This window comes from Giraffa tippelskirchi, chromosome 13 (assembly GCF_054371585.1).
Source record: "Giraffa tippelskirchi isolate mGirTip1 chromosome 13, T2T-mGirTip1v1.2.pri, whole genome shotgun sequence".
Lineage (NCBI taxonomy): Eukaryota > Metazoa > Chordata > Mammalia > Artiodactyla > Giraffidae > Giraffa > Giraffa tippelskirchi.
The window spans coordinates 101,872,095-101,897,251 of record NC_137287.1 but is presented as its reverse complement, the minus strand read 5'-3'; the positions used below and the strand labels follow the sequence as shown (position 1 = coordinate 101,897,251).

Sequence of the window (25,157 nt, the reverse complement as noted above, 5' to 3'; positions counted from 1 at the left end):
CTTTCACCTGGCATGATTATTTAGAGATTCAAGTTGTTGCGTTTATCAATAGCATATTCCTTTTTACGTCTGAGTAGTACTCCATTGTGTGTAAGGGTAAACCATGATTTGCTTTTCCCTTTATTTGTTGACAGACATTTTGTTTTTTTCTAGTTTCTTGCTATTACAAATAAAGCTACTGTGAACATTTGTATATAAGTCTTTGTGTGGATATACCTTCTTATTCTCTGGAGTAAATACCTAGGAGTGAAGTGGAATGGCTAGGTCCCTTAGTAAATACATATTTAAGTTATAATTGTCCAAGTGTTTCCAAAGTGGTTGTGTCATTTTACATTCCCAGCAGCGTGTATGAGAGTTCTGGTTTCTCCACGTTCTGAAATCACTGGGTGTGATCAGTCTTTTTATCATTAATCATCCAATAGGTGTATAGCGGAGTCTCCTTATGGCTTTAATTTGCATTCTCCTAATGACTGATGACGGAGAAGGCAATGGCAACCCACTCCAAGTACTCTTGCCTGGAAAATGCCATGGACGGAGGAGCCTGGTAGGCTGCGGTCCATGGGGTCGCGAAGAGTTGGACACGACTGAGCGACTTCACTTTCACTTTTCACTTTCATGCATTGGGGAGGGAAATGGCAACCCACTCCAGTGCTCTTGCCTGGAGAATCCCAGGGACAGCAGAGCCTGGTGGGCGGCTGTCTATGGGGTCGCACAGAGTCGAACACAACTGAAGCGACTTAGCAGCAGCAGCAGCAGCAATGACTGATGATGTTGAGCATCTTTTTGTGTGCTTATTTGCCATCCATATATCTTCTTAGGTGAATTATTTGTTCAAAAATTTTTCCGACTTTTAAATATTTAACTGTTTGGCCGTCTTACTATTATTGAGTTGTAAGAGTTCTTTATGCATTCTTGATACAAGTTCCTCGTCAAATATATATTTTGCAACTACTTTCTCCCAATCTCTGTCTTGCCCCAGAGGGCCCTGTGGGAGTTTCAGACTCAGTGTGTGTGTGTGTATATGTGTGTGTAAGAGAGAAAAACTAGCTTCCTGGGAGACTCTAGCCTCTGAATTCAATTCTTCTCTACTAACATGTGGAATCACAGGACAGACCTAGAAGTACTTCAAGTTCACACACTTCAACAGCTTCGTTTTGCAAACAGGGGGCCTGAGTCCCTGAGACCATGGGGTGTGGGGTCAGAGCCCACACAGACCTCTGATCTCTAGAGGAAGAGGGCCCAGGCTGGAGGTCTTGATGTCTTTGATTCCTGTGATCCCAGAGAGGCAGGTTACCTCTCTGCGCCTCCCTCACCTTGTCCGTTCTATGGGCACAGCTGTGCCTTCCTGTGGGTGAGAGGCTGGTGCAGAGCTCTCTCCCTGACCATCCCAACTCCAAGGACAAGGAGTGTGTCAGCACCACCTGTTGCCACAAAAGTCCTTCGAGAGACAGAGGAGGAGGCGCCATGAATTCATTAAGGAAGGCCAGGTTTGAGATGCACGGGCTAGAACAGTGCAGGGCAAATTTCTCTGCTTTGCTCTGGGCATGTGGAGCCTGGATTGGAACATACTTATCTCTTCTGCCAGGGTCCTTTTGCAGCTCTCCAGCAGACATGTGCTGCATTGTGTGTGTGTGTGTGTGTGTTTGTGTCTGTGTGTGTCTGTGTAGGCTTAGAAACCCTCAAAAGATGGAAGATAGTGATCCATAGCTGATGTGTGTAAACAGCCCATGTCTTATTGGTGTAACAAGTGCGCCAAAAGTCAGAGGTACAGTTTGGCCACCATGGCTGAGCTGTGAACTCTGTCTTCTGTGGAGCCACACACAAGCATCTATGCTTGAATTCAACTTGGAAGATAAGCAGGTGGAAGAAGCTTGGAAGGGCACTCTAGGTGGAGGGTGCTGCACATGTCAGAGCATGGTGAATCCACAGAATGAATCAGTGAGAGTGAAGATGGTGGGGAAGGTGTGATGGGAGGCGAGGCTGACAAGGAAGGCAGAAGCCAAGTGGTCACACAGCTCCATGAGATTGGGGTGTTTCTTCCATTTATAGATGGGGACACTGAGGTACCAGCTCAAGAGAGGGGTGCCCTCAGGTCTGTGAGTCAGCAGCGGCAGAGCTGAGTGTCCAGGTTCCCAGTTCCATGTTCTCTCTCCTGTGCTGGGCTGTATCCCAGGACAGATGGATGGTGACACTCCCTCAGGGCCCATTCCCGGGTGCCTGAATTGACTGTGTGGGGTTCTCAGGCCCTGATCACCTGGCTGGCTGCCTGACTTCCTTCAGCTGGTGTTCGCTAGGCCTTGATTCTGAATACAATCCTGTTCCTGGCACCTGGGAGACTCTGAGCCGCTGAAGGCGTGATGCCCACTTCTCCTTTGGCCCTCACAGGCTAAACGACAGCTAGCCTGACTCTCGAGCCAGGATGTTACTGCTCACAGTGCACAGGCCAGAACTGCCACCGCCACTCTGGACACTTGTAGGTTTTAAACTGGGTGTATAGCTCCCCTTAAACAAAAATAGGGTTCTGTTATTAAGGGAAGAGGGGAGAGGAACATTGGATGGGCAGTGATGAGTGCCCATCATCCCCACCTACGCAGAGGCCTGGGCGTCATCACGGTTCTGCCCTCTCCTTGGTTCGCCCATCTCATCCAGGCCCTGTCTTCTCCATAAATTTCTCTCAAAGCCATCTTTACTTCTCTCACTTCCTCTCCTTTTCTCCCATCTTCTGTCTCCCGGTGCCTCTCCTCATCTCTTCCAGTCTATTCTCAGCAGAGCTGGTACAGGGTTGCCTTCTATACTCTAAACCTGACCTTGTCCTTCCTCTGCTCAGAACTTTTTACTGTAGCCTCAAAAGGTGCTCCCACAGCACCCAGTCTCCCCTCTGCTCCCCTTTGGGCCCTACCCTGTCTGACCTGGTGTGCCCAGCCCCTTGTTTCTGCCCTACTCCCGCAGGCCTCTGGAGTGTTGACTCCCGCCCCCTGTGCTCAATCTGGAATGATCCCCACAGACAGCTCTGCATCTGTCTGCAGAAACCTGCTCCTGAGCTCTGCAGAGACTTTCCATCCTCTGCCCAGCCCCTCCCTGACACACACTCTGATTACTTGGACCACTGGGGAGAACCCAGTGCACATAGACACTTGGTAAACATTGACCAAAATGGCCTGGCCAGAGCTGCCACACAGACAAGAAGGGCTGAGTAGGAGAGGGAGAAAGCTTGAGGGGGCATGGAGGTAGGCCACTTTCGAGCTCAGGCTCTCCAGGAGGCCTCAGTTTTCCTCTTTGCCACATGGGGGTGAGGACACTTGTCACTAGCCAAAGAGATGCAGAAAGACTATCTTGGGTAATTCTTGTGTTTGAACTGGAACTCCTTGCCTTTTAGGAGGCAAAACTAAGTGCCTGTGGTTTTATCGAGGGGAACACAGCTGCTGTGCATATGTTATGGGGGGAGAATCAACTGGCAACTCAACCCTTTAGCAAAGAAGTTGGCAGCATATTCATACTTTTTAACCCTACAAATCTCTCCTGGGGATTCATCCTGAGGAAATAATTCTAAATACAGAAAAACATTTATGCATAAAGATGCCTACTGTGGCATCCTTTTTGAGAGTGAAAAAGTCTAAATGTTCAGCAAAAGGGAATGCTAAGGGTAACCATGATGGAGCCATGAGATGGACTATTATACAGCCCATAAAATACTTTTATAAAGAAAATGCCATATCATGGGCAATTCATAAACTGTGTTAAATTTTTGAAAGATACAAAGGTGCTTCTCTACTATGGCTATAACTATGTAAAAATAACACCCCCCCAACCAATACAGTTTTTCTTTTATGCTTAGAAAAAACTAGAAGGAGCAACAATAAAATTAATCAGTGGTTTATCTTTGAGTAGCAAAACTGGAGGGGTTTTTTTTTTAAGGTGTATGCTACTTTTATAGTTGTATTGTGTTAGTTGCTAAGTCATCTCCAGCTCTTTGCAACCGCACGGACTGTAGCCAACCAGGCTCCTCTGTCCATGGAATTCTCCAGGCAAGAATACTGGAGTGGGTTGCCATGCCCTTCTCTGGGGATCTTCTTGACTCAGGGATCAAACCAGAGTCTCTTGCATTGCAGGCAGATTCTTTATCATCTGAGCCACCAGCAAAGACCTATAGCTGTAGTAACAATATTCATAAATAGAGCTATATTTAACATTTAAAAATTATCCAGTTGTAGCTAATTTGTGACCTTCTTGGGATGAGTTATGTCTCTGGGTCTTGGTTTATAAAATAAGGAAAGAGAATTATTGCTCATTGGGTAGTATGTGCCAGGGCTCTTCACAAGCATTATCTAATTAAAATTCCCAGTGGAAACTCCATGTTGCAGATGAGGAAGCTAAAGCCCATCGTCAGTCCTCTGCTGAGAATTAAGTTTTCCAGATGGATTCTGCCCTAGGAAAAGCCCCTGCTCTGCACGCCTCCTCAAGGGCCCCTGTGATTATGAAGACATTTGTTTGCTCTGGAGAAAAGTCAGAAAGAGGGACACCTGAGAGCCTTGTGTCAACACAGCCAAGAGTAGTTTAGCTTATATAGTCAGGAGGCAGTGCTTGCCAGCAGGTGGGGAGGAGATTACTTTGTGCTAACTGCAGCCAGAGCTGTTAGTCTCTACTTTACCTTTCTGCCCCAGCAGACTTCTCCTAAGCAGAATTTGCCTTTCGGCCCAAGTCCCTCATTCTGTGTTCCCTGTATGTCCAATGCCCCGCAAGGGTTCGAGTCTCAGCTCCACCAGTTCATCCTGGGGCTTTGGGCAAGGGCCACCTCTTCCCCCGACCTCAGATCCTCTACCTATAAAATGGGATCAGACTAGACTAGAGATTCCAAACTCCAACACCAGACAGCTAACCATAAAAAAAAAAAACCCAGGTAAAGAGCAAGAGTGCAGGTGAGAATTGGCCAAAAGGAGCCACTTTTCAGCCTCAGTCCATCACTGCCCTGCAGTGATGCGGGCACAGAACCACAGGATCTTTGGGGTTAAGACAGGCTAGAAATCTCTAGTTTTTTTAAGTATGAAATCTTTCAAGTTATAAATGCTGACTGAAAATAAAATACACACACATGCTGGCCAAAGCAAATTGGTCTACTGGCATGATACAGCCTGTGGGCTGCCAGTTTGGGACCTCTGGACTTGCCTGCCTCTGAGCACCCTCTGGCTTTGACCCTGTCAACTTAGAAAGTGTTCACAACCTAAAAGTTGAGAGTTATGTTTTATTTGGTGGGAATTTTTAGGACTTCAAGCCCAAGAGACAGCATCTCAAGTAACCCTGAGACAACAGCTCTGAGGAGGCAAGGGAAGGAGCCAGATTATACAGAAGTTCTGCAACAAGAGACAGACAGTCTGAACATCAAAAGATTATTGTTAATTAAAGAAAGTTGAATATCCCAAGTTAAGGAATTTAGTGCTTTTCTATTTTGGGGAAGATGCAAGAGTCTGGGCTCACTGAAATCGTTCATATATATATATCTTTTTATTTCTTTATTTTTGGCTGTGCTGAAGTCATCATTCTTTTGATATGCACTTCAGCTATCTGGGGCCAATATTCTGTTTTCACACCTTGAGTTCCTCAGGGCTCACGGTAGAGAGTGGATGCAGTCTGGTGGCTGCTAGGTGGCAGGTATTCTCCACCTTCCTGAGTTTCCTTAGGGCTCAGTGGCTTGGAAGGCTACCTACCATTGCTGATGACTGTGACACCCTTGTTTACTGATACGACAGGAAATATTCCATTTCTCAAGCCTCTGGTTCCTGGACTCCTAGCCTCAGGTGTTCCTAGAAGTAACAGTGGGCAGAGTGAAGCCCAGGTCTGTGAGAGCAAGGAGGCCAGTGTGCTAAGGAGGCGGCCCTAAGTTTGACTCCTGGGCCCTCACACATGCCCTGTATAGATTGTTATTGTTGCCATTCAGTCACTAAGTCGTGTTCAACTCTTTGTGACTCCATGGACTGTAGCATGCCAGGCTCCCCTGTCCTTCACTATCTCCTGGAGTTTGCTTAAATTCATGTCCACTGAATTGGTGATGCTATCTAACCATCTCATCCTCTGCCACCCTTTTGTCCTTTTGGCTTCAACCTTTCCCAGCATCAGGGTGTTTTCCAATGAGTTGGCTCGTCACATCAGGTGGCCAAAGTATCAGAGCTTCAGCTTCAGCATCAGTCCTTCCAATGAATATTCAGGGTTGATTTCCTTTAGGATTGACTAGTTTGATCTCCTTGCTGGCAAGCGACTCTCAAGAGTCTTCTCCAGCATCACAGTTTGAAAGCATCAATTCCTCAGCACTCAGCCTTCTTTATGCACCAGCTGTCACATCTGTACATGACTACTGGAGTAGATAACAAGGGCCTTAAGAGGCCCTGTCCTGTTGCTTGCTCCAAACCCTGTCCCCTCTGTGGCTTGTGTTTGGTACCTTAACATGCACAGGCCCACTTCACTGTGTGATAGTGATTAACCTCATGTGCACATAAGGAAACTGGCCCTGATGATGACTGGCCTGCAGGCACACAGCTCCCCTCTGAGCTGGGATTTGAATCCAGGGGCGTCTGGCTCTACCCTCTGAGTTCCTGCCTTCATTCCTCAGCCCCTCAGAATGCTCGGTTTATGCCGGTGCTGATGGTAGTGTTGAGTACATGGACTGCACACACACAGATGAGCATAGTTATATGTGTGTACTAGTGTGCGCATGAATACAACTTGACCTGTTTTGTGCAAATCTGTGTCCTTGGCATCTATGCTTACAGTCAATTCTTGTTTGCAGTAGTCATGTTCTAACACTATAAACCAACTGGGAACCCTGAATTAGTGCGAAACCATTGCTCCCGAGGGAAAACAGAGTTAGGTTCCTTGTCACGTTTTCATCAACTGATCAATAAAACCTTGCTTTATTTATTTGTGTTTCTGTTTTAAGACAGTGCCTTTAATATACATTGTTGATACATTCACATTGACTTTGTGTCAGCAACCCTGTAACTCACACCTCAGTGAAGCTTATCCGACACTTATCTTCTCTGTAAGGCACCTAACAGCCTTCCTGAGCTTAGAACACTGGACAGCACTTCAGCTCTATACTTGCAGGACATTTTAAATAGCAAAGTCACCCTGCAAAAAAAAACACAAAACTGTTAAAACATGGCTCTAAATAGACCACAAAAAGACATTTGTTTTTAAGAAATAAAACAAGCCAAGTGATGTATATTTTCAATAACTGTGTACTTGTGGTGACTTCTGGTGACTCCAGTTTGAAGCTGGATAATTTTTTATCAAGTTTTATTTTGAAAGAAAGAAAAGAAATAAGAAGGTTGCCTTGTTCCACCTGAGCTGGGAATGTGGGCATCAGGCAACTGACAGGGCTTGTAAATAAATGCTTAGCAAGTAAGTGAATTCACAACTATGGTCTCCCCAAACAGTGAGGATCCACTGTAATGTATCTTTCACTTTTCTCTGGGGGATGCTATTAGGATTTGGGGTTGTTGACACGGCAAATTGGATTTTCTAAGTGGGGAGATGTATCAGATTGGCCAAAAAGGTTGTTCGGGTTTTTATAGCAGATGTTCTGGAAAGACCTGAATGAACTTTTTGGCCAGCCCAATAATTTGGAGGGGCAGCTGGAATGGTTTGAGTTCTACTCTCAGCATTATCACCTACTTGCCACCTGCCCTCACACAAGTTCCCTGGTTTCTGGAGCCTGAGCTTCCTTGGTGGTAAAACAGAGAGTACACCCCGCAATATAGGGTGAATTGACAGGATAAATGTGGAGCACGCAGGACAGTACCTGGCAAGAGACTGGTTAAATGGCAGCTTTCAAACTGTGCTGCTTTCATGCTTTCCTTTAAGATACAGGTTTTAAGAATTTAGCACTCAAAACCCTGCTAGATACTAAAGATTTGAAGATGGATAAAACCCTGGCTTACAAAGCAATTATCCTTCAGTTAAAAAATAAATTAATTAAAAACCCTGGCTTACAAATCTAGCAGGAGAGACAAGCCCACCTAAATAGGACACTGTGTGTGAAAAGGACTAGAGTAACAAACTATGTACTGCTAAACTTTTTGTTGTCTGCCCCATTTTGACTTGCTTAGAAGCCTGCTTTTACCTGGGTAGTGACATCAATCCAAGTGAGTGCAGAACCACTAATTCATTCAGAAAATATTTGAGGGCATGCAGGATGCCAGGCACTGGTCTAGGTGCTGGGAACTAAATTAAGAACAAAATGGGCAAATATTCTTACCTTCCCAGAGCTTGTGTGCTAGAGACAATAAACAAAATATGTAAATATATGAGCTGTGGCTAAGGACTATGGGGAAAACAAAACACAAGAATAAACAAAGAAAATATGATAATATTTCAGAGGAAGATTTTAAGGTGGGTTAAAATGTAACACATATGAATAACATTAAGAATAAGACTTCTTAAGATTTATTTATTTTATTTTTTGGTTGTGGGGATCTTTGTTGCTGCACCTGCGCTTTCTCTAGTTGCCGAGAGTGGGGGCTACTCTTTGTCGTGGTGCATGGACTTCTCTCTGCAGTGGCTTCTCTTGTTCAGGGCACAGGCTCTAGGTGCACAGGCTTTAGTAAGTCTGGCTCATGGGCTCAGTAGTTGCACCTCGTGGGGTCTAGAGCACCGGCTCAGTAGTTGTGGCACACAGGCTTAGGCTCCCTGGCATGTGGTATCTTCCTGGATCAGGGGTTGAACATGTGTCCCCTGCATTGCAAAGCAGATTCTTAACCACTTGACCACAGGGAAGCCCAAGAATAAGACTAGTTAGGTGAATAAATAAATACTGCATATGGAGTGCTTTCCTCGCTAGGCATTTCACATATATAATAGCTAATTACACACATATAATTGCTAATCATGACTGTACTCGTGCACGACAACTGTAACTAGCTCCATTTTACAGATAAGGAGACTGATGCTTAGAGAAATAAAATGGGATTCTCACTGTCATGAAGATAGTGGATGGTTCAGTTTGGAATTCAGATCTAGACTTATTTAGTATCTGAGCCCAAAGCCATGTCTTTCTGTTAAATTAGTCTCTTAGCAAAGGGGAAAAACTCATTCTGAGACAAAGGGATTTTAATACAGATGCAGATGTTTATAGAATCTCCCCTTTAAAACATTTTAAAATGCTCACTTTAGCTAAATTAAGGGGTAGAGCAGCTTCTCTGGGGCTTCCCTGGTGGCTCAGACAGAGCCAGAATTGTGCTCCAACTTGAGTCAAAAGATATTGGCTACTTGAAAGCCAATACTTATTGAAGAATCCCAAGGATTCATCAATTTGGATAAAAGAATTCTAGGGGGCTCAGATGGTAAAGAATCTGCCTGCCAATACAGAAGACATAAGAGATGTGGCTTCCATCCCTGGATTGGGAAGATCCCTGGAGAAGGAAATGGAAACCTACCCCAGTATTCTTGCCTGGAGAATTCCAAGGACAGAGGAGTCTGGTGGGCTACAGACCATGGGATCGCAAAAGAGCCGGACAGCTAACACACATGCACACACACACATACACACACACACAGCTTCTCCAGAGTAGGAAGTCTTTTGGAAACCGGGGTTTATAATTACCTACCCTCTTCCAGAAAGTGTGAGCTATGTTGGGTGCTGTCAAAAGCCTTGGATCTTGGTGAGGGCAACAGAATTCAGCTTGAGAGTGGATGTGCCATTGGAAATCAGCTAGATAGGAGTCAGCTGCCGAGGATGGCAGGGAAGCTGGCAGCTGGAGAAAGAAGGAGGGCCTGGGAGGAGAGGTGAAGAATGCTGATGTAGGATTGACATCGGGTGAACTGGGCCTGAGTCTCCACGCAGAGCCCCCAGGAGCCTCCGGAAGATAGATGAGACTTGGCTTCCAACAGAAGCAGCATGCCCAGAGTGGTTGGTGTGATTGGAATCAGCTGACCCATCTTCAGTCTCCTGTCCCCTGGCCCTGCAGCTCACATTGTGGCCTCTGGCAAGTCGTTGGTTTTATGTTTTAGAAAATGTGGCTGTTGGACTAGGTTGTCATGAAATGCCAGGAGAGAGGGCGGGAGAAAGAATGCAAGACACAGTGTGAGTTTCTGTGGTTCCCTGGTTTGGATACACAGAAAGACAGAAGCTCTCTCATCTCAGGTTGGGTGGGGCTATCTCCGTGGAAAGGGGCTGTGGTCCCGGGCAGATCAGGTCATATTTGTATATCCTTTTAGCCTTTGGTCCTTGTGTTCCACTGGTCTTTCAATCTCATGTCAGCAGAGCATAGCACACACAGGGCAACTTGAGTGAGCTCTGAACGACTGTCTTTCGTTTACTTTGGGACCCTTGTTGCAGGTTCACAACGGGCAGTCCTCTATCCCTACAGCAAATGACCCTTGTTTCAGGTTCACAATGGGCAGTCCTCTATCCCTACAGCAAATGCCATGGAATAATGTTTCTTTTAGCAATCATTTTAGGGAGAGCTCTATTTATCCTGAAGAACTAGCTTGCTTCCCACTCTCCCATAACTATAAGAACAAGAAAACTGGGCATAATTTCTCTTTTTGCTTTGGTGGACAGGAAGCTCAGAGTGGACCCTGAACCTCATTATTGCCACCACGTTTGCCTGTGTGGTCAGGCTGGGGTATTCCCTTCTTCCTCAGGCCTCAGTTTCAGTGTATCTTTTACTGTGTCATTTGTGAGCTGCCTTAAAGTTGGTGAGATTTGTCTTACCCTCAGATTTCCTTCCATGACTTCTTTACTCAAAAAGCTAGCTTTTGTTCTTATTTTATCAAACTTCTCAGTTCAGTCACTCAGTCATGTCCGACTCCTTGCAACCCCATGGACTGCAGCATGCCAGGCTTCCTTGTGCATCACCAACTCCCAGAGCTTGCTCAAACTCATGTCCATCGAGTCAGTGATGCTCTCCAACCATCTCCTCTGTTGTCCCGTTCTCCTCCTGCCTTCATTCTTTCCCAGCATCAAGGTCTTTTCCAATGAGTCACTTCTTTGCATCAGATGGCCAAAGTATTGGAGTTTCAGCTTCAGCATCAGTCCTTCCAATGAATATTCAGGACTGATTTTCTTTAGGATTAACTAGTTTGATCTCCTTGCAGTCCAAGGGACTCTCAAGAGTCTTCTCCAACACCACAGTTCAAAAGCATCAATTCTTCAGTGCTCAGGTTTCTTTATAGCCCAACTCTCACATCCATACATGACTACTGCAAAAACCATAGCTTTGACAAGGTGGACCTTTGCTGGCAAAGTAGTATCTTTGCTTTTTCATATGCTGTCTAGGTTGGTCATAGCTTTTCTTCCAAGGAGCAAGCATCCTTTAATTTCATGGCTGCAGTCACCATCTGCAGTGATTTTGGAACCCAAGAAAATAAACCCTCTCACTGTTTCCATTGTTTCCCCATCCATTTGCCATGAAGTGATGGGACCGGAGGCCATGATCTTAGTTTTCTGAATGTTGAGTTTTAAGCCAACTCTTTCACTCTCCTCGTTCACTTTCATCAAGAGGCTCTTTAGTTCTTCTTCACTTTCTGCCATAAGGGTGGTGTCATCTGCATATCTGAGGTTATTGGTATTTCTCCCGGCAGTCTTGATTCCAGCTTGTGCTTCATCCAGCCCAGCGTTTCTCATGATGTACTCTGCATATAAGTTAAATAAGCAGGGTGACAATATACAGCCTTGACATACTCCTTTCCCAATTTTGAACCAGACTGTTGTTACATGTCCAGTTCTAACTGTTGCTTCTTGACCTGCATACAGATTTCTCAGGAGGCAAGTAAGGTGCTCTGGTATTCCTATCTCTTGAAGAATGTTCCACAGTTTGTTGTGATCCACACAGTCAAAGGCTTTGGCATAGTTAATAAAGCAGAAGTAGATGTTTTTCTGGAACTCTCTTCCTTTTTCGATGATCCAGCAGATGTTGGCAATTTGATCTCTGGTTCCTCAGCCTTTTCTAAATCCAGCTTGAACATCTGGAAGTTCACGGTTCATGTACTGTTGAAGGCTGGCTTGGAGAATTTTGAGCATTACTTTGCTAGCGTGTGAGATGAGTTCAATTGTGCAATAGTTTGAGCATTATTTGCCATTGCCTTTCTTTGGGTTTGGAATGAAAACTGACCTTTTCCAATCCTGTGGCCACTGTTGAGTTTTCCAAATTTGCTGGCATATTGAGTGCAGCACTTTCACAGCATCATCTTTTAGGATGCTTCTGCCTGGGTTCAAATGGGGGTGTGGGGTGGAGGCCACAGTGCAGAAGCTTTGTCACTGGAGCCAGGAGTTGAGCTCCCAGCCCAGACTCTATCCCCCACTTGCTGGGAAACTTTAAACAAATTACATGCTCTTCCTGGGTTTCAGTGTCTCTCTGTAAAACGAAGGGTTGCGACAAAGTCTACCCAAGATTCTAGAATTCTGTGAGGGTGTTAGCCCCTGGAGGTACTTGGGGTAAATTTAGGAGAGGTGTGGACACCGACTCAAGGATCCTGAGAACCAAGGCAGAGATCTGAAAAAAAAAAAAAGAGAGAGAATCCATAGAGTCAGAGGCCCCATCCAGTGAGGCTTTAGAGCTGGAACCTCAGGCAGAGGAGGCAGCGGGGAAAGGAACCAGGTGATGGCTTGACAGCTCTATCAGCCAGGAAGCCCAGGGAAGCATATGCTGTGTCCAAGGTCACTGGAGAGCCTCCATCTGCCAGGAGCCACTTTCCAGGCATCTGCCCAGCTGGAGGTTGCACCAGGGTCCCTCTGTCCCCCAGGCCTCCCCGTGGCTGTCTGCAGAGGGCCAGCCCTGGCACGCTGGATGGTGGAGGGATGGAAACCAGTGTTGCCCCTGCTGCCCCTCCCCATATAGGAGACATGGCAGGCATTGCCCTGGAGAGCCAGCCCAGGGCAGTCGGCCGGGCAGAGGTGCCAGTAATTTCAGAGTCACCCCCGTGCCTGCTGGGACTTGACATAAAACAAAGAATAATACTTCTGAAAAAGGAGAGAAGATCCCCTTCAAGGTAGTGATATTCATAGTAATGGCAAGAAATAGTCTGTCTTCTGTTTGTCAGCACCTCCTCCATTGCTGCATTCATTGCCTTGGTTGGATCTTAAAGAGACAGGCAAGGTCAGGAGGGTGGCTCCCACTGAACGCATGTGGCAGCTGAGATTCAGACATGTCGAGGGTCCAAAGTCACTGACAGTGACCCTGTGATATGGCTCGGGGAGCTGAGGGTCTCTCAGTGCTGGGCTCACACAGCATTTGGTCTAAGAGGGTGCAGCCAACAGCTGTTGGAAGAGTTGAACACAATGGTCCTCGCCATGAGGGCTTCCCCTTTGCCCACACGGCTGATTCTTGGAGGGACGTGGAGAGATGTGCTGGTTAGGGAGAAGACATATGAAGAATTTCTTTTTGAATAATCATTCTTGCTCTGCGAACCTCCTGTTGCTGTGATGTCCCACTTTTTTGTCTCAGAAAGTGTATTATTTTATCATCTTTTTAATGAAATATAGTTGATTTATACTATTGTGTTAGTTTCAGGTGTACAGCTTAATGATTCAGTATTTTTTTCAAATTATATTCCATTCTAGGTTATTACAAGATAATGGGTATGATTCCCTGTGCTTGACAGCAGGGGTTCCCAACCTCTAGGATCTAATGCCTGGTAATCTGAGGCAGAGCTGATGTAATCATAATAGAAACAAAGTGCACAGTAAATGTAATGAGCTTGAATCATCCCAAAAACCATCTCCTCGCACTGGTCCATGGGAAAATTGCCTTCCACGAAACTGGTCTCTGGTGCCAAAAAGGTTGGGGATCGCTGCTTTTCAGTATATCCTTATTACTTATCTATTTTATATACAGTAGTTTGTGTCTGTTAACACCAACCTCTAATTTGTCACTTCCCTTTCCCTCTGCCCTTTGGTAACTCCAAGTTTGTGTTCTGTATCTGTGAATGTATTTCTGTTTTGTATATAGATTCATTTGTATTATTATTTAGATTGCAGATATCAGTGATATCACATATTTGTCCTTCTCTGTCTGACATTTCACTAAGCATAACATTCTCTAGGTCCATCTACATTGTTGCAAATGGCAATATTTCATTCTTTTTACAGCTGAGTAATATTTGTTTTGTGTGTATGTGTATATATATATATATATACACACCTTCTTAATCTAATCTTCTGTTGATGGGCACTTGTGTTGTTTTCATGTCTTGGCTATTGTAAATAATGCTGCTATTGAACATTAGGGTGCATATGTTTTTTCAAGTTACTGGTTTTTCTGGATATATACCCAGGAGTGGAATTGCTAGATCATATGGTAGTTCTATTTTCAGTTTTTTAAGGAACTTCCACACTGTTTTCCTCAGAGGCTGCCTCATTTTACACTGCCACCAAGAGTGTATGAGGCTTCCCTTTTCTCCACCTGTGATGTCCTCCTTTAATGGAAGCATGAGGAGCACAGGACTTGGGGATGTAACCCCACATCTCCACCACGGTATTTTAGGATCTCCCAGGAAAGTAGAATTTTGCTTTTCATGCAGCATAACAATACATGTCCCAGATCGCTTGTGCTATGAGACCTTCATGATGCAGTAGAAATGCAGGCGCTTGAGACCTAGACATCCAGATGTGACCTTGAGTGATCTCAAAAGCTCTGCAGCTTCAGATTTCCCATGTGTCCATGGATCAGTCTCCACCTGGCCTCCCTCCACAGGGAATTTGTGAGAATCAGATGGAGTTGGGGATATTCCAAACCTTCAAAAGGGGCAGCCTTAGTCGCCTGTCTCCTCCAGGCTCTCAGGGGCACCAGGGCAGCAGCTGCCCTGGGCCCGGCGGCCTGAAGTCAGGTAGAACAGGAGGGCTGCTTCTGGTCCCTGTCCGGTCTCTGCTTACAGAGCCATCCTGGGCCATTCCCTGCCCATTCTTGGACCATGCCTGTCATTTTACACTAGTTCATTTGAAATAAATATTATATAGATTATATTTATTTTTTATTGATATGTAGCTACATACCATAAAATCCACACTTTTAAATGTACGATATAAAGGATTTTAGCATAGTCACAAAGTTGTATATCTGTCACTGCTTTCTAATTCTAAAACATTTTCATCAATTCCATGCCCACTAACAGTCATTCCCTACTCCTCCTTCCCCTAGCCCTTGGCAACCGCTAATCTGCTTTCTGTCTCTATGGATCTGCATGTTCTGGACACTTCATACAAATGGAATCACAGTATGTGGCTTTTGGTGTCTGGCTTCTTTCATTTAGCATAATACTGTCAAGGTTCATCCATGTTGTTGCATATATTAATACTTCATTCCTTTTTCTGGTTAAATGATATGCCACCAAATGTATAAACCACACTTTTTGTCCATTCATCCTTCAATGGACATTTGATTTGGGTCATTTCCTCCTTCTGGCTGTTGTGAACAGTGCTGCTATGGACATTCCTGTGTAAGTTTTCATTTGAACATCTATCTTCTATTCTTTGGGGTAAATACCCACCAGTGGAATTGCTAGATCATTTGGTAATTCAATGTTTTACTTCTAGAAGAACTGCCAGCCTGTTTTGCACAGCAGCTGTACCATTTTGTTTTACATTCCCACCAGCAACACACAAGGGTTTCAATTCCTCTGCATCCTCACCCCTGCTTATTATTGCCTGTGTTTTGATTATAGCCATCCTAGTGGATATGAAGGAGTATCTCATTGTGGAAAATGTGCATTGCATAGATGTTTAACCTGCAAAACCCTTTTGAAAATGTAGTCTTACTTTGGACCTTCCATAGGTAGAACAGATACAAGAGGAGCGTCTCCAGGTGAAATGGGGAAGGAGGCCCGAGCCCACAGCCCTTTTCAGTCCCAGGGGCAAGTTCTCTGGGTGATTTGAAGACCACTGGGCTTCATGCACTCCAAGCTCTGGAATCTGAGTGTAACCACTGGAGACTACCAGCATAGCAAAGCCTCTGCCCTCACTCCCATCCTGGTTCCCTTGGGAGCCCTCGCAGTGTGTGGCCAAGTTGTGGGTCTGCCCTGTGCTGTGCTGGGGTCGCCACAGTGAGAAGGAGTCCAGTGGCTCCATCTGTGGCTCCAGCTCTGTGGACAGCCTGTGTAGGAAACAAGGAGCAAGCTGGAGACGTGCTGCCACTGCCTCCCTTTCCGTGTCCAGGAGGAAAGGTCCTGGCTTTTGCTGACAGTGTGGAGAAGCGTAGTGGGTGATGAGGTTGTGAAGCCAGAGGAAGTTTACCAAACCCCTCAGCTGTGAGCAGCACTCAGAGCACTAACCTGGAGATCCAGAGAGGGCCGCTGGAACACTCCCAGGCCCGTCTTCCACCTCCCACTTCTCTCTGCATTAGCATTCTAGGAGCACCAGGCTCTCTGCAGCTTGAGGTGGAATGTTCTGCCTTCTGGTGTAGTCTTAGCAGAGGGAGGATTTTGTCCAAGTTCTGGTCTGTAGGTTGTGTTGCTTTGCTTTCCACAGCTGTGAGAGGCTTGAGTCATCAGACACAGATTGTTCTGTTCCCTTGGATTTTTGGATAGCTTTCTTCTTTTATTGATGGCTAATTCTTTTGGGGGGGGGAGGATAATTTATAGTACATACAGGGACTTTCACTTAGCTAGCATATTAAATTAACCCAAGTGCCTGGTTTCTCCCCCATGTCTTGCTGATTGAGTAAAATGCCATCATGTCTCGCTTTGAAGAATGCAGCTTCCTCATTTTATAGATGGAGAAACTGAAACCCAGGGGTTCTAGTCATTGAAAGGGAAGAAAGCATCAATTAGAACTCTATCATTTCATTCACAGCCCTAGAATCAGAGAATATTGGATGCAGAACTGTCTTAGAGACCATCTAACCCAACCGCTTGGTCTATCATTTATGCCTGTTTAACCCATTGTGTTACTAGCAGTTGTGTGTTGATTGTGTTTATTTTTATGAAGTTCCTCAGAGGGTAGTGTTCCCTGAGTTTCAACCTAAGCCATGGCATGCTAATTGGTCAAGAGAGTAAGTGACCAGTGAAGTCCCAGGAGGAAAGGCCTATAGGGCAGACCCTAACACAAAGTGCAATGTATGCATGAGGATAAGGCAGGGCAAGTGTTGTCAGCTGGGCAAAAAGCCTTTGCAAAGACATGGGAGCAATAGACAGGGCTTTCCTTGTGGGTCAGCAAGCAGCTGAGAGCTGGTTGGAAAGGGTAGAGATGAGAGGGCCTTGAATGCCATGGTCAAGAGTTTTGCCCTAGGCTGTTCTCTCCTTCTGAGATGGCCCCCACTCTGTCTATGGAGTGTGTTTCTCTCTAAATAAATCCAATTCTTACCTAAAAAGAAAAAAAAAATGAGTTATGCCCTAAGTTTTACTTAATTGGGGGCCTCTGATGAATTTCCAGGAGACCCCATGCCCTTTTCTCCATTGTTCCTGGGCTGCTCTGTGTTAATTCGCGCTGAATCGTGTCCTACTATTTGCGACCCTGTGGACTATAACCCGCCAGACTCCTCTGTCCGTTGGATTCTCCAGGCAAGAATACAGGAGTGGGTTGCCATGCCCTCCTCCGGGGGTCTTCCCAACCCAGAAATTGAACCCACATCTCTTATGTCTCCTGCGTTGACAGGCAAGTTCTTTACCACTAGTGCCACCTGGGAAACCCATGCCCTGAACCAGGCCCTTCTAATTTTTTGATAACCTCCTAATTGGTCTCTCTGCCTCTATTCTTCTTCCTTTCCAGCTATGGTCCACAACGGTCCCCTGTGCAGGGCTTTCTAAAATGCAAATCTGATCGTGTCCATCCCCATTTTAAGGCCCTTCCATGGCTCCCTGTTGCCAACAGGACAAGATTCTGGCTTTTGTGGCACTGTGTGGTCTGGCCCCACCTCCTTCTGCAGCCTCACTCCCACTGTTTTCCTGCCTCCACTAGGCCCCCTAGTTTCCCCAAGCAGCCAGGCTATTCTATTGAACTACTCACTGCCTCTGTCCAGGCTTCTCCATCCCTCCTATGCACTTTCTCTGCCTGGTGAACTCCTGTTAACCCCTTAAGGCCCAGTGTACATTTCCTTTTGAAGACACTTTCCCTGACCTTCCTGAAGCCACTATTATGCCTTGAATGTTTCTCTTTCAAAGCTCACATTGCACTGCAGTTACCTACTACCCAAATCCTGGCAGTTCCCATTTTTGTGTGTTCATTGTATGGTGGGCACTGGGCTAAGCCCCGTGCATGAATTATCCCATCTCATCCTCACAGTAACCATATGAGGAGCTTTCTGTTATACCTACAGATGGTGAAGCTGAGGCTCAGAGAAGTGGCATGACTTGCCCAAGGCAGGCAGCTAGAGTGTGACAGAGCTGGGATTTGAGCCCAGATCTCTTAGACTGTTTCCGACTCCTTCCATCTCCCAAGCTCCCATTGTTGGGTGTGTGAGGGACTGATGAAAGGGGTGGATCCAACAGGGTTGCCAAGGTGTGGGCAGGATGGGGAAATGGGGCTGGGCTTATCCTGGGGTGGAGGTGATAGGCGACTGTCAACCCAGCTCCCCACATTTAGGGGTTTCCTTTCCATCTTCCATTCCAGTGGCCACCTGGGGACAGGCCTGCGGGACTCCAGGCCAAGCAGTTGGCATGGCAACAAACGCCATGGCAACTTACCTCCTCTCTGGGGCTCAGAGGGGAGGGAGGACCTGAGAGGGCACCGGGTGCTCACCAACACTTCTGGGCTGGATCCTGGGGAGGTGACTCCCTTTGGGCCTGGGTATCTTCTGCCCTCCCAGAGGGACTCCAGCCTGCAAAGTCTCATCCCAGCAGGGGAAATGCCACTTCCACCTCTGTCCCAGATGAATGGCTGGCTTTGGCCTCCCAGGAGACTGTCAGCTCCATCCAGGTACAAATGCCATCCCCTTGCCCCCCCTCTTCCCCAGGCCAGAGAGGAAGGAAGAGGGAGCAAGAGAGGAGGGAGGTGTGGGATTGGTTGCCAAGCAAGGTAGGAATGGGGACAAAGCCTTCATTGTACAAGGCCACACGCAGCTCCAAGGCAAAGCAGGCCTGGTGCCTGCCTCCCAGGACTGGAGCCCAGCGCTCCACCCAGGCTTTGCGAGCTCATTAGCAACACTCACCAGAGCTGGCCTAGAAGAGTGAGGCCTGGCCTCAGCTCTGAGTCCTGCCTCTGCTGAAGGTCCTCCTAAAGGCTCAGCATCCTCCCAAAAGCCAGAAGTGATGATGGGAGGATGGCCGGTGAAGCCAGGCTGACTGGGGCTAGAGGCCAGGGTCTATTGGATATACAGCTGTGCGACCTTGGACCCAAATGTGATAACAGATCCTGCCTCAAAGGATTTTTATTTGGAATAATGGGCCAAGGCACGTAATAACACTCAGCATGGTCACCTAGTAGCAGGCAGAAGAGTTCAGTAAATGACAGATGATCAATGGTGAGATGAATTGGAGCATAGCATTGACATATATACACTCCCATAAGAAAGATAGCTAGTGGGAAGCTGCTGTATAGCACAAGGAGCTCAGCTCCGTGTTCTGTGACAACCTAGAGGGGTAGAATGGGGAGTAGGGGGGTGGGAGGGAGGCTCAAAAGGGAGGGGATATATGTGTGCGTATAGCTGATTCACTTTGCTATATGGCAAAAACCAACCCAATACTGTAAAGCCACTATCCTCCAATTAAAAAAAAAAAAAAAGACAGGTGATCCTTGAAGCCCTTGCACACCATGAGTAAGGACAATCAGCCCCTCCTCCATGCTCCTGGTTGAGGCGCTCCTGTGCCTAGGAGGTGTTAAGACATTGGTGCCCTTCCTGGCAAGTATGGAAGAGCACCCTTGTCCCCCCAGCTCCTGTCCCACGGTTCTTCCTCTGAGGGCCAGCCCTGCAGTTCCAGGAGGCCCTGCCTGGGTGGTTGGGGCGTGGTGGGTGGGATGCATTGCCAAGCCAGGTCGAGCAGCTCAGATAACAGATGGGGTGCCGGCGGCTCCTGTACCTGGCACCTGACACCTCTGGGCAGACAATGCTGGCTGTGTCCAGGCCCTCCAGGGAACAGACCGTGCCTGTGTCCCAGCCAGGAAACAGGCCACCTGAGCAGCACCTTTGTCTGCTCAGGAGGCAGCCTCGCCACTGGCCAGGGCGGCTGGGATCCTCAGAGGCCCTGACGTGGGAAGGGGTGGTGCCCTAGGCAGGGGATCCGGGCTTCGTGATCCAGCCCCTCAGCGTCTGGTGTTGGCCTGGCTCAAGTGTTGGCCCTGCCACCCTGGGGCAGGGACTCAGGCAGTCCCTTCCCTCCCGGATTCTTCATCTATAAAGGGACTAATCATAGCACTTCCTCATAGGGTTGTTGGGAGGAGTCGATGGCGTAATGTACGTAATGTGGTTGGCACGGGGTCTTGGCGTGGAGTAGGGCTTGGCAACCGCTTCTCTCCCAGCATGGAGGAAGGTCCAGTGCACGGTGTCCTTGGCCAAGTCCTGTAACCCAGGCGACTGTCCTTAGTCCCTGCTCTGAGTGTGGAAGGAGGGGACTAGGGTCTCTGGAGCTGGCAAAGAACTAGCATGTTGGCTGCAAAAAGTCCAGGCCCACCCACTGCCCCGGCCCAGCGCAGGCCTCCTCCCACAACAACCAACACCAGCCCAGCATGGGGCCTCTCCCTCCCTTAAACTTCTGTAGAGCTGCCCTCGGAACCCAAGCCCCTACCCAGGAAAGGGCCCTAGGGATCCCCAGGCAGGAGCCCAGGTCTGAGTCTCCCTACCCACTTGTCAAGAGGGCCGAGGATGGATCTCCGCAGGCATGGTCACTTCCTACTGGGTCCAGCCTACAGTGATGCTCTGAAAGGGTGGGGGGTGTCTTCTTCCCCCATCTGTCTCCTTCCTCATTTGCTTTGAGCCTGTGCCCTGAGTTCCTCATGCATCCCAAAATGAGCATGTGCATTTGCATGGTTGGGCACAGGTGTGTAGCATGTGGGCAGTGGGGACGGGGCGGGCGAGGGCTGCATGTCCTGCATTGTGGACAGGCCCCCTGAGCATGTTCACTGAGCCCTGTGCGGCACGCCTTGGAATGGCAGGGATGCGGTACCTTTTCACGTTCATGTGTATCCATATGTCTTTCTACACGTGTGGTGGTGTGTTGGTCTGTCTTGTCTCCCCTATAGACGGGAAGCCCCGAGCCTCGCACCAACAGGCACTCTGGGAAGGTGACGTCGAGACTAGCCCAGCCTAATCTGGGCTTCCTGGTGATGCTCCAGGAGTCCTCCAGCCTGCAGTCCCCTCCAAGGAGGAGGGTGGATTGAACAGCACAGGGGTGGGGGTCTGAGAGTCAGGGGTCCAGGGGCCCTGGCTCACAGCCGGACTCAGTGCTGGGCTGAGCCAATCAGGCCCTGGCTCACAGCCGGACTCAGTGCTGGGCTGAGCCAATCAGGAGGCCCTGCCCCAATGTCAGTGTGACCTGGGGGGAGGCCTTCGCTCTTCTGGGGCACCATCCACTCATCTGAGGACACGAGGCTGGACTGATGATTTCTGGCCGTCCTGAGGCTCTGACAATCGTGATTTTAAGTTGGGTGGTGGGAGCCTGCTAAATTCACTGGTGGAGGCAACCTTGGGCAGAGCCTGGCCTGCCAGCCCCCCACCTGGTCCCGGGTGTCCTGCTGAAGGGTGAGAGGAGAAGCCATGCCGGGCAGTGGCCCCAGCGAGAGGATGACGTGGCCAGACCCGGCCCTCCCCACGGCCCCCCCAACCCGCCCTCTCTCCTCAGCCCCGGGGACACCGCCCATCCCGCCCCTCACCCGGACCCGCAGCCTCATGGCCATGTCCCTGCCAGGCGGTAGACGGGCCTCTGGTGGATCCCGCAGGTGAGTCTCCCCCTTGCCTGGAGCCTTGGCCTCTGAAAGTGGGGGGAGGGGGTCTCTGCCTCCACTCCACCACCTACTTGTCTTGGAGCAAGTCATTGCCCCCACTTTTCCCATCTTTAAAATGGGCTTGCTGACACTTGCCTCAGGAACTATTTAAGGGCTCAGATGACACCGTGGATAGAAAAGTTCTCTGAAGACTTAAACCATTGGATTCCTCCCATCATTAATATTGTTGTTCCATCCTCACAAAGACAGCATGTAGCCTTCCACCCGGGCTCACCCGGCCTCCCCGTATGCCCCTCCTCCTGCCCCTATGCCTACCTGCCCATTCCTCTCCACCTCCGTCTCAGTTCATGCAGGGCCCTTTCCCTTTGGGCTTAGGGGACCCTGGACGTTGAGGACCCTCGGTAGAGGTAGCTGGACCCCACCCTTGGCCCATAGCCCTGCTCAGCCTCCGCCTCTGTCCTGGGGAGCCAGGAGGACCTGCCTCCTCCTGGTTTTCCATCTTGATTTGCACTGTCTGTTCTGTCACCCCTGTCTGTTCTGTCCCCCCACCCTCCCCTCTGCTTCTCTCCCCGGCGGTGACCCCAAAGTGGGGGCCCTTTGGGCCGCAGCGGCCTGGCGGTGTTCGCCCAGTGCCCGCAGCTGCCCACCAGCCAGAACGAGCACCTGCCTCTTCTCCCTGCCTCCAGGCGCACCTCTCCACCCGTGAGTGTGCGGGATGCCTATGGCACCTCTTCTCTCAGTAGCAGCAGCAACTCCGGCTCCTGCAAGGGCAGTGACAGCAGCCCCACGCCCAGGTAACTGGCCCCTCCCTCCTGCCTCCCAGCCGGCGGGGAACTTGAGAGCCTTGAGGGCTGGGGGCTGTGGGAGTTCTAACCATCCCCAACTCAAGCACACTCCCTGGCTGTATGACCTTGAGCAGGTCCCTTTTCTCTCTGAGCCTCAGTTTCTCATCTGTAAGATGGATATGATCATACCCAGCTGCACGTAACCAAAGACAGTGGCTGAGACAAACTAGGGGTGATGCTTTCAGAACAAGGGGCCAGAGGTGGGCAGCTCCCTAAAGTGTCGAGGACCCCACCTCCACCATCCTTGGTGTACAACTGGCTCTGACACCTTCAGGCATCAGGTCCATGTTCAGGGAAGAAGAAGGCCGAAGGCCAACCCTCCCTCCCCCCTACTCCAGGCTCATATTTTCTGAGACAAGACACATTCCCCAGTAAATTCTGCCTACACTGTGCTGGCGGATGCCAGGTGTGACTGACTGGCTGCAGGGAGGGTTAGTGGTTCCCAGTGCAGGGCCACCCAAACAAAATGGGAGTTCTGTCAGGGAGAAGGCAGGAAGCTGTGAGTTGAGGAGGCCAGGCTGTGGTCTGCTGGAGGGATTGGGGTGCTCCCCACCCCTGGGTGAAAGCCTTGGCCCTCCTACCTCCTCTGGGTGGGAATTCCTCCTCCTTGACACTGGTGGGACCTGGGTATGCTCACCACACACGCACATCTACACCACCCCATGCGGGGGAGTGTGGCTGCTGGGAGTGGTGTGTGTCCAGCCTGCTTCCACCTCAGGGTACAGCTATGGACAGGTTGATGCTCATAGCACATGTGGGCTCGCATGTGCCTCTAGAGCATGAGATGGGAAGGATCCACCTGCATTTGTGTGAATGTGTTCATGAGCTGGTGTCCTAGAATAGTTGACCCTGGTCCAACAAGGGGGTTGGGGCACTGACCCTTTGTGCAGTTGAAAATCCACACATAATGTTTGGCTCCCCCAAAACATAACTGCCTACTGTTGAGCAGAAGGCTTTATAACATAATCAGTTGATTGGCACATAGTTGGTGTGTTATATGTACTATCAACAATATGCTTACAATACAGTAAACTAGAGAAAACAAAATGTTAAGAAAATTATAAGCACAAGAAAATATGTTTACAGCACTGTATTTATTGACACAGTATATTTACATTGTTTCTAAGATGAATCATCTGTCAGTACATCAATATTGTCTCATATGACACAAAACGCTGTAGGGATTATATATATCACTAAGACTAGACATCAAAAATGAAAAGATCATGTGAAAAAGAAATTCATATTTACTTACAGGTATAATGATGCATGTATTGATAACAATACACATTGATAACAAAGAAGCAGCAATACGATTGCTTCACAGTAGCCTAGCCTATCTAATGAATGAATCATTATAAAAATTTTATGGCATATAGTATTACAGTCATATTCATAATATGGTATGAGAAACATCGTTACATTTTTCTAAAAACCACTTACAGTGATGACAGGCTGATATGCAGTTTCTCCAATTACAAGAGAAAGGCATACTATAGGGTAATGTGATCCTCTGAAAGCACAGTCGTAGAACAGTAAGAAAACTTACACACTATTAATTTTATACTAACTATCACCCACCTTATGCCAGGGAAAGGACAGGCTACCACTTCGGTACCTGCCTTACACAGAATGAGCGCTTAGTCGATGGTGACGATCATGACACAGAGCCAGCTCATATGGTTCTTGCGGTACAGTTATTAGATTTCCACACCGAATCACTCACATATACAACAGATAAGTCCTTCCCCACCAGGCAGGCCCCGGGATAATTACATAGAGATGGAGGCTTCTCCCTACCTCAGCCTCATTCTCTGGGATGGGAGACTGAGCCCTGGGCTGCAGCGCTGGGATTGCGTTGACAGAGATGGCATTGCCCTGGGTGGTACCAGGCTTGTCCACATGCTCTGTGACGTAGCTCCCTACCCCGAGCTAGAGAAGCCCTGACCTCCCCACCTCGACGCTATGCTCTTCCCTCAGAAGAACCTTAATAAAACCCACCTTCCAGAAGGTCCGGGTGTTCTCGTGCCCACAGGGGCACGGGGGAGGCCTGGCCTGCAAGGCGCTGGAGGCGGGGAAGGGGGCCCGGGCACCAGGATGGGGAGTGGGGCACCAGGGTGAGTGGGCGGGGCACCAGGGTGGCTGGGCGGGGCACCAGGATGGGCAGGCGGGGCTCCCTGGCTCCTGGAGGCACAGCGCATCGCAAGGCCCCTTCCTCCCTCCCCGCTGATGGGCGCCCCCTGGCAGGCGCTCCATGAAGTACACGCTGTGCAGTGACAACCATGGCATCAAGCCCCCCACCCCGGAGCAGTACTTGACGCCCCTGCAGCAGAAGGAGGTGTGCATCCGGCACCTGAAGGCCCGGCTGAAGGACACGCAGGACCGGCTCCAGGACCGGTGAGCGGGAGGCCAGGGCCCGCAGCATCTCTGGGAGGAAGGAGTGGCTGGGGGCTCCTCTCTCGGCAAAACCCCACCCGTCCCTTCCCTCTCTCAGCTGCTCCTTGAAGCTTCAG

At 48.6% G+C, this 25,157-nt stretch overlaps 1 protein-coding gene across 20 annotated transcripts in view; it reads left to right on the top strand.

Moving 5' to 3' along the window:
* Nucleotides 1-25,157, top strand: part of SNPH (syntaphilin) — a 42,481-nt gene that overhangs the window by 11,315 nt on the left and 6,009 nt on the right. For 9 of the 20 annotated variants that reach the window (XR_014074027.1, XR_014074026.1, XR_014074029.1 and 6 more), the window contains exons 1-4: nucleotides 18,623-18,838; nucleotides 21,697-21,793; nucleotides 22,486-22,593; nucleotides 24,892-25,041. Coding sequence is in view for 7 of the 20 variants with exons in the window: in XM_081560601.1 (XP_081416727.1) it covers nucleotides 18,796-18,838; nucleotides 21,697-21,793; nucleotides 22,486-22,593; nucleotides 24,892-25,041 (398 nt within the window). In the remaining 13 variants the exon portion in view is untranslated. Of the gene's footprint in view, nucleotides 1-18,622; nucleotides 18,839-21,611; nucleotides 21,794-22,386; nucleotides 22,594-24,568; nucleotides 24,762-24,891; nucleotides 25,042-25,157 lie in introns of those variants that run through there. The other 11 variants (XR_014074024.1, XR_014074023.1, XM_081560600.1 and 8 more) reach the window with 8 other exon arrangements.